Source organism: Antechinus flavipes, chromosome 3, assembly GCF_016432865.1.
Source record: "Antechinus flavipes isolate AdamAnt ecotype Samford, QLD, Australia chromosome 3, AdamAnt_v2, whole genome shotgun sequence".
In the NCBI taxonomy this organism is placed as follows: domain Eukaryota; kingdom Metazoa; phylum Chordata; class Mammalia; order Dasyuromorphia; family Dasyuridae; genus Antechinus; species Antechinus flavipes.
Genome location: NC_067400.1, coordinates 307,044,364 through 307,060,788, shown reverse-complemented (window position 1 = coordinate 307,060,788; position 16,425 = coordinate 307,044,364). Strand labels below are relative to the sequence as shown.

At 34.0% G+C, this 16,425-nt stretch overlaps 1 protein-coding gene across 1 annotated transcript in view; it reads left to right on the top strand.

Annotated features, from left to right (window-relative positions):
• DRD3 (dopamine receptor D3) overlaps positions 1-16,425 on the top strand; it is a 70,549-nt gene that overhangs the window by 49,799 nt on the left and 4,325 nt on the right. Inside the window, exon 6 of the mRNA XM_051985321.1 lies at positions 9,754-9,834. Coding sequence (XP_051841281.1) covers positions 9,754-9,834 — 81 coding nt within the window. The remainder of the gene's footprint in view (positions 1-9,753; positions 9,835-16,425) is intronic.

Sequence of the window (16,425 nt, the reverse complement as noted above, 5' to 3'; positions counted from 1 at the left end):
AAGAGTACATTTCCAATTTCTCCTAGAAGAAATTGTTGCTACATAGCTATAGGCTGAACAGTGATATAGTGGATAGAATGATGGGCCTGGAGTCAAGAAGATTTAAGTTGAAATGCAGCTTCACCATTTGGTAGTCATGTGACCCTGAGCAAACCACATAATCTCTGTCTCAGTTTCCTCATCTATAAAGTGAGACAATAATAACATCTGTCCCTCAGGGCTATTGAGAGGATCAAATTGAGAGGGATTGAGAGAGATAATCATGGTAAAAGTGCCTGGTACATTGTAAGCACTAGGTAAATGTTAGTTATAATTACTATCTTAGCTATCCTGTCCTAGGGACAGGTTTGTGGCCTGGGAGTCCATGAATGCAGATGTATTAAAAAAAAAAAAAAAAAAAAAAGGTTTAATTTTTACTCACCTCAGGCTGAAATTTAGCATTTTCTTTCATTATGAATATAGGCAACAAACATTATTCTAAGAAGGGTTCACCAGATTTGCCAGAACAACCTTTGACATACAGACAGTAAGAACCAACCCCTTGCTCTGGGTAAGGGGCATGATCTATTTGTTCTTGGTCTTCACTTGTAGCACTCATGGGGCTACTCAGATGGAGATAGTAACAACTTAAGCAATCAATCCCTTGTTGGATCAATGAAAAAAAAAAGATTTTGAATCAGACTGGATATGAATCTTGACTTTGCCTTTTTTTGACAGTAGAACATTGGGTAAATCCCTTCATCTTTCATCTTTCAGTTTTCTCATGCTTTTTTTTAGTCTGGAGGTTGGATTACATATTACCTAAAATCTCTTCCAGCAAATTTTATCCTAGTGTTCATTATGTAAAAGCTTCTGTGCTAGGTGTTATGTTCTATACAATAGGATATCAAACATCATCCTTCCTGGAAGGCATAATTCCTCTTGGACATTTTTCTGCCCTCAATGGCCACCTGACCACTTGCTGGGTATTCAGTTTAGGATTTAAAGAGCAGGAATGATTATCTTGTTCTCCATGTACTTTTGTCTGAACTTCTCCCTCCCACACACCATGAGCATTGCAGGGTTCTTTTGTTGCTTCTATGGCCTCCTGGTTCCTATCTTTCTCTCTGTTGCATATTTATTTGTGCTTTGTATCACCAGCTTGAGGTATAATTCTGTGTTATTGAAGAGAAAACAGCAGGCTAGGGAGACTCTTTGGGGCTAAGAGTCTGCCTTATTTTGTTATTTAATGTTGGATGTGGAAGAAAGTGAATGTATTTTCCCACTCCACTCTCCCTGTGTTGATAGTAAGTTGTTAGAAACTGCAGAAATTACACATAGAGCCCTGTTTTTAAAAAAAATTACAATCTAATTTAATAGATAAGACACAATAGGTCAAGGGAGGGGGGTAAAATTTCACTTTAGAAATCAAAAGATTTCTACAATTTTTAGATCTGGCTTCATCACTAACTTATTGTATGATTAGAAAAAATCTTTTCATTTTTTTAGATCTTACTTTCCTTAGCTGTAAAGAGACCTCTAAGGCAGGAGTGTCAAACTAAAATAGAAAGGAATTCCTTCAGGCTGGATATTGATTTAGAAAAACTATAAATTGGCATTGTATCTATATTATATTGATTGTATTGATTTTTAAAATTTACTTTGATACATATTTCTCAATTACATTTAAATTTAATTCAAGCTGGCTGAGCAGCCTCTAGGTCCTGACCATGACACTTCTACTCTAAGGTCCTATTATATCATCTTATGAGTGTACACACAAAAAGTTAAGTAACTTGTACATTTATTAACAGGAATAACTAATCATAAAGCAACATTTAACAAACATTACATGTTTACTCAAGGTCTACAATATCAGTTGTATTGTTCATCTCCGTCTTACTGGCATCTCAAATTATACAAGTAGATCTATCAACAACAGGCTGGTTTGGGAGGAAAGATTTGAGTTGAAGAATTAGAAAAAGAAATTACAAATAAGGAGATTTAAAGGGTTTGGAAATTGCAGAGATAGCCAGAGAAAGGCATTTGAAGAGAATAAACCTAAATGGAATGGTACTAAAGTTTAAAGGGGGGTAGGGGGAAAAGGGAAGCTAGATATGGAAAAAGGGAAGCTAGATATGCTAATGAAGTGCGATAAGTGATACTTCCTAGTTGAAGACCTTCTACTGGCAGTAATTAATTACTCATGAAGATAAGGAAAACTAGGAAGAAAGAATGGAGACATTCAAGATATTGGAAAAAGATGAATGAAAGGAGGTAAGCTTCTCATATATGCCATACAAAACACAATTGATATATGCACCAAAGAAAAGAAAATACCTAAGAATGAACATACACAAGAAAATATAAACCAAGAAAAATTTAGGATGAGAAAAAAAATTAGTGTATAATACTAAAATGTTGCTGAATGACCAAAGTGACTGAATAGAAATGGATAAAGATAAATAAACAATAAAGATACATAAAAAAAAATAGAAATGGATAAAGATGGAAAAGAATAATGATTAAAATACCAGTAATGGGATAAAAAGCTTATTTAAAGAAATTAGACTATAACTAGAAATACAAGAAAATAAAACAATTAAGTAAAAAGAAGAGCTTTTTGGAAAAGTTTTTGAAAAAAGATTACAAGAGGCAAATTGAAATGTTCAAATACAAAAAACTCCCCACAAATAAATAAACATGAGAAGAAATTATGAAGAAAATCATGGCCAATATGGAAATGATAGTAGAAAACTTTCCCCAAATCTGTAGATTTGGGTATAGATTTTATTTACTATAACAGAAAGCACAGTCCATAAATATAAAGCAGTTGGAAATATTGGCTTAAAAAAACCTGAATTATCAAAATTATTGAAGAACACAAATCAAAGTTATAGGCCTAGAAGATACAATATAATCTTTTTTTAAATTTTTAATAGCTTTTTATTTACAAGTTATATGCATGGGTAATTTTACAGCATTGACAATTGCCAAACCTTTTGTTCCAATTTTTCCCCTCCTTTTCCTCACCCCCTCCCCTAGATGGCAGGATGACCAATACATGTTAAATATATTAAAGCATAAATTAAATACAAAATAAGCATACATGTCCAAACCATTATTTACTGTACAAAAAGAATCGGACTCTGAAATATTGTACAATTAGCCTGTGAAGGAAATCAAAAATGCAGGCGGACAAAAATACAGAGATTGGGAATTCTATGTAATGGTTCACAGTCATCTCCCAGAGTTCTTTCGCTGGGTGTAGCTGGTTCAGTTCATTACTGCTCCATTAGCAGAACCAAATACTGATTTGGTTCATCTCATTGCTGAAGAGGGCCATGTCCATCAGAATTGATCATCATATAGTATTGTTGTTGAAGTATATAATGATCTCCTGGTCCTGCTCACTTCAGTCAGCATCAGTTCGTGTAAGTCTCGCCAGTCCTCTCTATATTCATCCTGCTGGCCATTTCTTATAGAAGAATAATATTCCCTAATATTCATATACCACAATTTATTCAGCCATTCTCCAACTGACGGGCAGCCACTCAGTTTCCAGTTTCTGGTCACTACAAAGAGGGCTGCCACAAACATTCTTGTACATACAGGTCCCTTTCCCTTCTTTAAGATCTCTTTGGAATATAAGCCCAGTAGATACAATATAATCTTGAAAAAAGGCCTTAATTTAGGCAGGCCCAGGTCATTGCCAACCATCTTGACTCTTGTCTTGCCATTCTCCTTTGATGACTCTTTAGAAGACAGTGAGGTTGGAGACTTTGCACAACTCTACCTCACTCAAATCCAGTTCACACACAAGTCAAGATGATGTCATTGGTTTTCTCCGAGAACAAAGGACAAACCATAACTCAAGGTTACTACCATCTCATAGAGTTTTAAAGAATTTAGGAAAATATGAACACTATATTTCAAGAAACTGTCAAAGAAAATTTCCCAAAAAACAGCCAAAACAATTTATAAAATGCATGTAAGGAAGTGGTGCTTGAAAGCCTACCACCTAATAAGAGAGAAGTGAGGATAGAGGGGTGTTAAGACAGAGGTTCTTAACCTCTTCTGTGTCATGAACCCCTTCAATAATCTGGTGAAGTCTATACACCCCATCTCAGAAGAATATTTTTAAATATATAAAAAATAAATCACATAGAATTTATAACCAGTTATGTGACACATAGTAAATATACAATAGATAATATATAATTTTATGATATACAATATAGATAACTAATTATATGATATACAGTTATAAAAAAAAAGTTTGTTTAAGTCAAATTCTTGGAGGTTATGTTAAGAACTCCTTTGTTTAACTAACCCATAAAAAATTTGGCCACAATAGGTTTATTGTTTTATAAAGTTCCAATTAGTCTCTTGAATGACTCAGAAAGAAAAAAATACAACAGGATAAAGAATGATAGATCAGACACTAGTGTGACCTTTAAAAGTCAGTTTACTTTGTCTAGGAGACTCAGAAAGGAACCCAGATCCTGATGGAACAAGCAAAAAAAAAAAAAAATGACACCAACAAAAGGCAAATGGAACAAAAAGTATGAAGAAAAAGCAAAAGAAATCATTGCAAATAAGGGGCCATTAGGATTGAGATGTTTAGGGAGAAAGGCTGGGTTGCTGAAACCTCTAGAATGTAGGTCCCAAAGTAGTTTTCCAGTATTCCCTTTCTCTCCTTCAAATCCTTCACAGGAATCTGAAGTCTTTTCCTCTTGTTATATGTGTACATGCATGTGCCTGTAAGCATGTGAGTGTGTGCATGTAAGTGTGTGTGTGTGTGTGTGTGTGTGTGTGTGTGTGTAAAGATAGAAAGACAGACAGAGGGAGGGAAGACACACACACACACACACACAGAGTCAGACAGTCAGACAATCAGACAGACAGAATCAGAGAGAGAGACAGAGAGAGACAGAGAGAGAAGCTGTTTGGGGAGGATGGGAAGGAAAGTTACTGTCTATTTTTCTTTGTTTTAAATGTTTATTGTTACTGTTGAGACTCCTTGTGATCTAATTTGGAGTTTTCTTGGCAAAGATATTAGAATGGTTTGCCATTTCCTTCTCCATTTTGCAGATGAGGAATTAAGGCAATTATGGTTAAATGAGTTGCCCAGGCTCACACAAAAATGTGTTAGTAAATATCTGAAGCCGTATTTGAACTCAGCAATGTTATTCTTCTTGACTCCAGACTCAGTACTTCACCAACTTCACCACATAGCTGTTCTATAAATGTTTGTGTGTGTGTGTGTGTGTGTGTGTGTGTGTTTTTAATTGTGGTAATCACGAACAAATGCTAGACAAAGTTAAACTTACTGGCAATACAATTGAGAGAAAGAAATTTATGGGGGAAAGGGAGTATGCCTAAAGAAGAAATAGAGGTTGATCTAACATGGAAAGTATTTTTCCAAAACTGTCATTTCTGTCAAGGTGGCTAAAGTTAACAAGAAAACGGAAGCTGTAGATCCTATGATGTTATTTTCTAGAGTAGAGGAATATTTACACTGGGGAAAACATGTGGGCAACAAATTAGTAGTAATATAAGGAACAAAAAAGAGGAGTTCTACAACCCTCATCACTACTCTTTTAACAACTATCGCTCTTTACCCATCATCCCTTTAACATTGCTATAGTCAGGATATTGACAAAAAGAAGCTCAACTTTAACACAGAGATACATCATACTTAAACTCCATAATGAAAAGAGGGGAAGAGAAGCTGGATCTGTGTGAAAATGCTACAAATTACAAATATTAATATTAATACAAATGGCCAAATTGCTTACCAAGAAACAGTACTTAGAAACAAGAAGATCAGGGAAGTTGCAAAAATTAGAAAACAAAATTCTAAAGATTAAGAACCCAAACTTAGCTCAGCCTTTTCTAGGAATAGAGGAAATGGATATTTAAGAAGAAAACAGATCTTGAAAAGTTTACAGAAAGGTATATATTTTAATAAAGGTTAGCAGCCAAAAGAAAATTAAGTATTTAAGATAACTCACAGTTCTCAATAAATAATGACAGTTATTTAATGATATAATGATATAATAATGACAATGTACAGTTGCTGACAAAGTACAAGAGTACTAAGACAATCTTATTGGTTAAATCAATTCCAGAATATAGTTGTTAGAGGCGGGGGGGAAAAGGGGGAAAATGGAAGAGGAAAAAATTAACAACAACAAAAAAAAGGCAAAGAAGGAAATAATTCCAAATCTTTCTTTTCTTTTTTAATAAAGTGGAAATTTAAGATGAGGTAATCTATTTTTATTAATATAAAAAGAGAAACTTTGTTTATAATAGTCCTATAAAGTTTGGATTAATACTTAGAATAATAAGTCTAAGAAAACTTATATATCCTATTCAATGTTTGTTTTCTTTAGTCATTCTAAAAACTTCAACACTAAATATGAGTGGACTAAGTGCTCCAATGAAATTATAAGAATTACATATTGATTTAAAAGCATAATCTAATAATTTGTGTTTTTTTGGAAATAATGCAGAAATATTTAAATTGATTCTACATGAAAGAATAGACTAAAACTATGATAAGTGCTGTTTTAGCATAAAAATCAGGAGGAGAACTAAGATTATCAAATAAAATCTAAATCATATCAACATCATTAAAAGAAATAAAGGTATTAATATTTTATACAAAATGAGAATATATCTGTCTTAAATGTGCATATACCTGGTGACTTTTCAGAAAAATTGATAAGAGGAAACCTCATTGCCATGTTCAATTCTTTGTGATTCCATTTTGGGTTTTCTTGGCAAAGACATTGAAATGGTTTGCTAATTTCCTTCTCCAGCTTATTTTACAGATGGGAAAACTGAGGCAAACAGGGTTAAGTCACTTGGCCGAGGTCATATAGCTAGTAAGTGTTTCAGGCCAGATTTGAACTGAGGAAGATGAGTTTTCTTGTCTCCAGGTCCAGCACTCCATCCCACTGTACCAGCTATTTACCTGGATAATCTCTTGATAAATCACTTAATCTGTCTACTTATCCTCAGCTGTAAAATGGGGATAATAATAGCATCTATCTCCCAAGGTTGTGAAAATCAAATGAGATATTTGTAAAGCAATTATCACAGTGCCTGGTACACTTAATAAATGCTTGTTTCCTTCCTTCCCAGTGGAACTATGCTCAAATATCACAGACAATGCTTTTAAGGAAGAAATACAAATTCCTAATAATTTTAATGAAAACATAATGAAAATTCACTAATCATCAAAAAATTACAAATCAAAACAATGACAACCTTACATCCACTAGAATGATAACAATAGTAAAGAATAATAAAACCAAATGTTATCAAAACTGTGGAATACATTTTTGATTGAACTTTAGACTAGTATAAACATTGTGGTTAACAACATGGCAATATTGATTAAGAGTAACCAAGCTACTCATACCTTCTGTCCAATGTTTCCATTGTTAGAATTCTTTTTTTCAAAACCATCCTAAAAAGAAAAAAAGGATATGTCCATACAGAATATTTATAGCTGTTTTATTTGTAATGGAAAAAAATAGAAACAGCCTATATGTTCAACAATTGGCAACTAGATGAATAAATTATGGTATGATAATATAATGGAAACTTGCAGTGTCATAAAAGGTAATAAATATAGATAGGCATCTATAGGGAGAGCTCTATAGATACATACATACATATGTATTACATATACATATACATACATAGAAGCTTATAAGGAAATCATAACAAGGGTAAGACAAGTAAGGCATTTATCTAGTGTATGAAGTGAAACATGTAGAAATGTGTATAAAATATGTATCTACAATGTCAAAAATGTGAGTACAATTTAATATTCTCCCCATGAGCTCCAAATCAGTTAAAGTACTGCAAGAAAATGTGGAAGGACCTATGTGCAGAGGCAATAAATAATATCTATAGAACTAGAATTGTATATACATTGAATATATATATATGTGTGTACATATATATATATATATATATATATATATGAATATTGAATTGAATAGGTACATATGTTTTCCTTTGTTCTCAAAGAGTACTGAAGTGATATCTTTATGTTAGGATCAAGATACAGTTTATCTGACTGTGGCTAATCAGATTAATATGAACTCAGATGGCTCTAGTAAAAATAATCCATGTGAACATTAGAGTGATGTCTCTAAATTTGCATGTTCCCCCTTTTTTTTTGAGCTATTTCTTGCTCATGGAGCAAAGAGCCTTCTTTGATGTGAGCATGGTGTGAGCTATCCTGTGCCAGCATCTCCCATTTCTCACAATCCATTCCAAAGCTCTTCACAGAGTCCTTAAGAGTGTCCTTATAATGCTTCTTCTGACCTCTGGGTGAGTGCTTGCCTTGTGAAAATTCCCCATAAGATAGATTTTTGGGCAAAGATACATAGCTTGGCATTTGAACAGCATGATCAATCCATCATATTAGTGTTCTTTGGTACAGAGTTTGAATGCTTGGCAGTTTAGCTTGACAAAGGACCTCAGTGTATGGTATTTTATCTTAGCAGATGACTTTCAGAATCTTCCTAAGATAATTTAGATGGAAGCAATTCTATTTCCTAGCATTTACAAGCAGTGCTAGTAAACTGTCCAGATTTCATAAGCATACAACAATAAGGTCAGCACAACAGTTCTATAGACCTTTACTTTGGTAGGCAGTCTAATACCTCTTCTCTCCCACACCATCATAAAATGAAAGAGAGAAGAGAACAGACAAGGAAGAGAAGGAAGGGGATAAAAGAATATACCAGAACGATGGACAAAAAGAGATGCAGCAGAAATTTGTTTTTGTTGCTTGTTTGTTATTTATTAATTCATTGGGTTCTATTCTGCTGATTAAAAAAAAGATAGAATTTGTAAAGAGATTCATTTAGATATTTGTTAGTCTGTGCCTGTTGTATCAAAATATGTCAAAAAATTTCTTTTTTTTTTTTATTGCTAATAACAATACAAATGCCAGAGGGATTCCTCAGAAAATGACTAAGAAGTTATTTCCAAGCTCAGTCCCCTTCATTGGCTCAAAATAATAATAATTAAAAAAACTAAACTAATAGACTCTTCTTACATCCTCCCCTCCCATCCTATCCCTGTACCTCCTCATATTAGATAGAATAAAACAAAGAATGGGTAGGGATGAGGAAAGGGATTAGAGACATTCAGGGATATACTCCCAACTGATCTAGGAAAGGAAAAAGAAGGGAAATTGTATGGTCTTTAAATTCATATTTTCTGAAGTTGGAGAGCTCTTCGAGACAGGACCTTGGCAGGGGAACAGGGGAAAAGAAAAATCAAGTTCCATTAGTGGAAAGGGGTTGCTCTGAGGGTTTTGCAATATGTGCCTCCTAGATAAGGGTGTGCTTCAGGGACTTCAAAAAAGGTTCCTTCCTGGAAGAATAGGGTGACTCTCTAAACATATAATGAGTTTCTTATGCTGAGTCTCTCCCCAAAAGAAGGATGTTAAGTCTTTAGAGTCTGTTAGTTTAAGTTTAAGAAGACTGAGGTCTACAGAGATGTGGTTGACCCCAGAATGTGCAGGTAAAATGAGAATTGTTCCTTTTAACAAAAGTGGAAAAGGTGATAAATTGAAGGCCTTGGATTCAGTTCAAATGATGTATTTTTTTAAATGACAGACGACTAAGAATTTTTCCAATGTAACTGAGCCTTTACCCTATTCAAGTTAACTCTATATCATTCTCATGATGTACAATGAAAGGAACTTATTTTATATCTGAATTTCTCTTCTTTCTCTAGTCTATCTTTCTGCGGCGGCATGCAATTCGGCATTTCTCAATAAGGTCCAGATTTTCTTCATCAGAAACCGGAGGGAAAACAGTAAGTAGGCCATTCTTTGAAAATAAGAAAAAGATGTTCCCTTGAAATCAGTCATTGAATGATGAAACAACAAAGACAAATTTGTTTGACTACCCTCTGATAACTAATTTCAGACAGTACATAAAACAAGGAGATGTATGCTTGCCAAAGGGGAAGGAAGGGAAGGAAAGGAAGGAAATAAACATTTGTGTAGCATTTATATAGTGCCAGCAATTGTGCTCTTAGCTTTTTGAAAATGTTATCATTTGATCTTCACCACAAACATGGGAGGTAAGTGTTGTTATTTCCCCATTTTATGGTTGAGGAAACTGAGGCAAACAAAAGTTAAATAAGTTGCCCAGGATCACCCAGTTGGATTTGAATTCAGGTTGAATTGAACTCCAGCACTCTATCTACTATTTCAGGCCCAGGACCCCATCTACTATGACACCAGCTGTCTATAGATATTTGTCTAGGATAATAGTGAAAAGAAAGACAATAACTCTTTTTCTATTGTAAAAACTTTGAAATACTTCCTCTAGGAATATGATTTGTATTAATAGTCATTCCACATATTTATACTAGGGTAACTATACTCCCTCTCCTACACATGCACTTGCAAACATAGACATGCACATAATTTATATCAGATCTGAGATCCTTTCTGATTTTTTTTGCATTGTAGTAGGCAATATCAAATTATAATACTTGAATTTTTCTTAGACAGGAGTTTGAATGTGAAGATCTGAGTCAGAATAGTCAGAATGGAGTTATGAGACTAAGGTCAACCATAAATGTTAAATTTAAATTAAATGGGTTAAAAATAAATTTTTTAAAAAATGGAACGAGAAACCAAGATTGTCTGAGTAGAACAGAAATTCAGAGGAATGAGAAAGGGAGTGTTCTTTTCAGGTCCAATTTAAAGCTAATTAATTTTGAAAGAGAAGACAAATTTGCAGCTTTGTGACTGAAGTATTCTATTTATTCACTGAACCAGAGAACAGCATAAAACTTTCTTACAGGCTACCCAGAACCTCACTCTCTCAAAGAAATATAGCACTGCCATTGAAACCTGAAGTGCTCTAATGGGATTGGGCTCCAAGAGAAGGAAGAGTTTTCTGTCTCCTCCAACTACCAAAGCTAAGAGCTCATTATAAAAGGAGTTTTCTAATTTCAGCAATGGTGAAAGGCTGAACCTTTGCATCTGTGTCATGTCTGTGTCTAGTTAATTAATTGCTTTTCACAAAGATCTGAGCAGCAACTAGACTTGTCAAAGGTAAAAGCTATCCAAAGCAGATAACTCAGGAACTCCTAAACCACATCAATTGGAATTGAGAAGGAGAGGGAAAAAATGGTGATACTAGCAGGATTATCTTGAGGATCAAGGCTGGTTCCAATAACTACATTGAAAACTCAGTTATGCCATACTTTATGTGTGAAGGACTGTGGCTGTGACATTTCCTGATGCCAGTTTTAGAGATTATGATAAGAGACAACAGAGATGGCTGAAGGAGTCAGGTAAGAAAGATCCTAGAGGAAGGGGGATCTCTTGGGTTACTTTGTATTCTTAGTGAGTCATCCTAAATTTATATTTTGTGCTTGTCAAGCACTATCTCTCTTACAAAAGAGAAAAAGATTGAAAGACAGGTTGAAATCTGGCAGATATAATGCCATTGTGCTTAGGCCTTTAGCATGATGATTAGAATTTTATTCCCCAGTTGGCACAGTTGAAATGATTTTGGAACCCTAATCCCAGAAAGACCTGTCAAATCATATATAGTTTCAGGGAGATAATGGAAGCATTTTTCTTATTCAAACATTAAGGAGGGAAGGAAGAAGTCAAAAGGAATTCTTCCTCTTCTCCAAAATGTATTAGTTAGAAATGTCACCCTTAAACATAAAAAAGAAAATCCAGAGAACCATCTCAAAAATACCCATAACATCTAAGAGTACTATGGAACTCACTCCCATCATCTCATTCTATGAGCATTTTGTCTATCTTCTGCCATAGCAGGATATACTCCACCGAGATTCTATCTAACTTGCTGTGGCTTTCTTTCAGATCTCCTGACATTGTGTAAATTCCAAAAGAATGCCTGGGCTTTCTCTCGATTATCTCTTGCTCTTGCTTTGTGATTGGTCTTTTCTCTGATAACATTCTACATGTCATTTTTCCTTCATAGTTCTTCATTATAATATGTTGCAACCTATTCATACCTATCATGAGCCTCTTCATTACCCTTTAGATGGCTCACAACTTTAATTCATCAACAGACTATGATATTCCATGATGCATAATCATACAGCCTCATTGGGAAAACATTGACACTAAAAACATGGGCCTTTGTTTTAGGAAAAACCTCAGGATCATTAAAAGCACCCAAAAGCAATTCAGCCTACTCTCCCTCTCCCATTCAGTTATAAATTCAGTTCATTTTCAATATAGAGTATACATACAAGTTATATATGCTGATGGACTAGTATTAGCCAACTATTTGTCAAAATTGGGATAATAGTTATTCTTCATCCCCTGAGCTTTTCCAGTGTGGATAATTAGACAAAATTCATTTGAGAGCTCATAGATCTCATTTAAGAGGCTCCAAAATTTTCTAATCCTTAATTCAATCATAAAATGTCATCCTCAAATAGGAATATATAGAGAACTTCACTATCTATATAGAATTTCTCTTTCACTTGGACTCTGCTTTGAATATCCTCTATGATAATAGTAAATACTTCCTGTTTTATCCTTCCTATGATAATCAGGGCACTCTCTATTCCATCTTACCAAGAATTGCATATGATTTTGATGTGTTTGGGAAACATTTTGTTAAAGGCCAGCCTTTAAGGAAATATTTTGGTCCACCAAACCATATTTTATAGTTAAAAAAATAAGCATTGCTACATCATACTTTTTCAATATTTTAGCCTGTTCTATGATCATAAAGATGTAGTTTATAATTAAATGTCATTTGGAATAATCTGCCTGTTCCCTTTATATATAGATGTGTAGCTTAGAAATGTTAAAGAAATGGAAAAGTAGCTATATCTGTTCATTGATGATAAAGCTTGCTATAGAATTCTTCATAGATATTTAAACTTGCCCATCCTTGCCTTTTCTCCATTTTTATCATCAAATGCCCTCCAGATTATCTGACTTGGTTAGATCCCTTTTCAAATTCTCAGTAAACTTATTTTTCCTTTCGCTTCTTTTATTTTACTAAGCTACATAAAACTTTTCATCAGAATTCTCTGGAATGTGTGTGTATGAAAAATATTTTATTTTTCCTCAATTCTATGTTAAGCAATTTTAAACATTTTTAAAGTTTTGAGTTTCAAATTCTATCCTTCCTTCCCTCTCTTTCCTGCTCCCTCAGAATGTAAACAATCTGATATATTTTATACATATGCAATCATATAAAACATTGAAATATTTTTCAAGTCTATACTATAAACTATAGTTTATACCATTTGCTGCCATATCTCTCCTTGGAAAAGAGGCCAAATATTTGATGCCTGAAGTAATTCCTAGGTTCTTTTGGATTCTTTATTGTGGTGGCGAACCATTTAAATAGTGATAATCCATGTTATTTTTTAGCTATTCTTCTATCATTTCCTATTTGGACTTATAATAAAACCAACTCTACCAGTTCCTTCACTTGCCCTTTCATCAAGAACTTGTGAATGATCCTTCATATTTGACTCCAACTTTTTAATGTCTTCTAGGTTCATTTATAGGGATAATATCAAAATTGATGTGATTTTTTTCATCAAGTAGAATTTCCACTCATTGATCACTGTAAAAGGATTTCCCATTCAGAATACCAACAATTAAGTAAGTGTTTCTAGGCAATCTAAAAATTGTATTATACTTAGCATGTCCAGAACCCCCACCCCCCACCTCACACAAAAACTTTATTCCCATTCTGTTCCCATTACTGATAAAGCACTAAGAAATTGCACAAGACTGGACCATTTTGTATTTTTCTTTGTAAATAAATTGTTATAGCTATCACCCAGTGACCAAGAGGTAATGAGCATCTACATATTTAACTAGATTGCGCCTCACTTAGGCTCCTACCTTATATGAAAAACTAGCATGGCTACCCCAAAAATAGGTCTTGTCAGGTCAAACTAATTTCCTTTTTTGATAGTCTTTGATGGATTTAGAAATCAGGAGAGAAAACTTTAGACATGGGATCCTTAGATTTGAGCAACATATTTGATACTCTCTTATGCTATCTTTTTATACCAGCTAGCTAATAATATGGTGAAGTAGATTCAAAATTGGTTAAATGACCAGGAGCAAAGGATAGAAAATGTCAAGCTGGAAGGAAGGCACATGGGAATGTTCCAATGATCTGTCTTTGGCCCTTGGTTAACATTTTAAATGGTAACTTATTAAATTATCAATGTCTTGAATGAAGATATATTTGTTATGATTAACAAATTTGCTAATAACATGAAATTGGGAGGAATAGATTACACAATGGAAAAAAGAGCCAAGATTCAAGGTTTCAGTAGACTTTTTAAAAACTGAAATTATCACCAATACAGGTCAAAAATTATTACCAGCTCTGCTTTGGGCAGGAAAAAACTCTAGAATATTTCCAAATTATTTAAGTCCCCTATAACTGCTATGTACACCTCTGGGCTAGGATTTATTTCCTGAATTCCTCATTTATTTCTTCTTTCTTGTCAAGCAATTTGTAATATACTGCAGTGACTATTTTACTTCTGTTTTTGCCTTTATTGAACAATACTCAAATGTTCTCCAGCAAAATTTCTTCCTCTGGTTCCTGAGCTTTCTCACATAAATATATCTTCTTCTCTTTTTTATGATGCCCTATCTCCTCCCTACACACACACACACATACACATACATACACACACACATACATACATACACTACACACACGCACACACACAACACAGCACAACACAACATAAAACATTTTTACCTATCCTGTTTCTTTCTTTTTTTTTTTTTTTTTTACTGAGGCATACCTTTCCAGAGTCACATTTTAGTTATGGAATATCCCACAAGTCTTGTTGATAGTATTAGGACCTAAAATTCATTTTACTCATTGCCCATATCTTGTCCAGTTGTAAACAAATTATTTGGTTTTGTTATAATTTCCTTCCATTGACTTTGTCTCTTGAGAATTGTAGAGTATTTCCAATGTTATTCTTCCTACATTGTGGCTACTCTTATACAATTTCTAGGTTGGCAAATATATCTAGGCACTTTCTTCCCTCCCTCTTCCTTTTTTAGTCTAAAGTTCTTTTGATTAAATATACAAGATCCTAGGCAAACACCTTCTTTCCAGGTTCTTTTTTTTTTTTTCTTTTTTGCTGAGGCAATTGGGTTAAGTGACTTGCCCAGGGTCACACAGCTAGACAGTGTCTGAGACCAGATTTGAACTCAGGTCCTCCTGACTTCAGGGCTGGTGCTCTATCCACTGCACCACCTAGCTGCCCCTTCTTTCCAGGTTCTGAAAGACATACTCTTTCCCTAACCAGAAGCCTGTCATTCCATGATGGAGAAATTCCGATCTATTCTCAGATACCATCTCTCTAACGATCTTTTTAGTTCTCTAATCTTTTTTAATTCTCAGTATCCCCTTGCTTTCAAAGTACAGCAAAGAAGAAAATGCAATCTCTTCTCCTGAGATCTTCAGTTTCTTTCCCAAAATATTATGATTTTTGACAATGGTTCCAAAGTCCTTTCTGTCACTACCATGTGAATCACCAGAATTGGTCTTTGACAAGTCTTGAAAAGTACTTTATGATTTATTGGAGACATTCTCCAAGCAGACAACAAATCTTTCCATCATTGTTTTCAGATTAATAAATAGCTGCCTTGGTATCTCCCAGCAAAGTGTCACCAACCACCACTAATGATAACAGCTGACATATATCATCTGCTCTACTATTTTTTCTTCTTTTATTATAAGTCTTCTCTTTTAATTTACATCTAACACCACTTGTGGAATTCTTTTATAACTTCTGGGGAGGAAAAACCTGTTTCCTTCTCAGAACATTCCATTCTCTCCTCTTGAGGAAGAACCTCAAATTTATTTTTTGGTTATTTAGTTCCAAGTATCCAAGCTCTTTGTGAGGCATGCTTTTGTTCTCTAAACTCTTAAAAGTGATCAGAGTTCCCCTCCTCCTCTTTAAATCTTTTTTTCTGTTATTTTCTTGCCTATTCTGTTATTTTTTTTTTGGGGGGGGGGGTTTAATTTGTTCTTACTAACAAATGTTAGTATTGATTCTTGATAATCTGGAGTGTGAAAGGGCATTGCTTGATTCCTTTCACTTTTCTCCCTAGGAGGAAGACAGCCCTAAATTTTGTTTTGGGTTTTTTTTATTGTTTTTTACTCTAAACTTAAACACTAAATCAAATGAGCATTTCCATGTACACATTAGAGCTTAAAAAGAGGGCTGTACATGAAACTGTGAATTTCTGTAATACACAGCTTGCTTTTCTTTTTAAAATATGTAATCTATTCAATATGTGACTTTCAAACTGTTCTGCTTTTTTGATTCCATTCTAATCTTCTTCCTGTTCTCTTCTATGCATTTTTTAAAAATGCTACAATGATCCTCTTT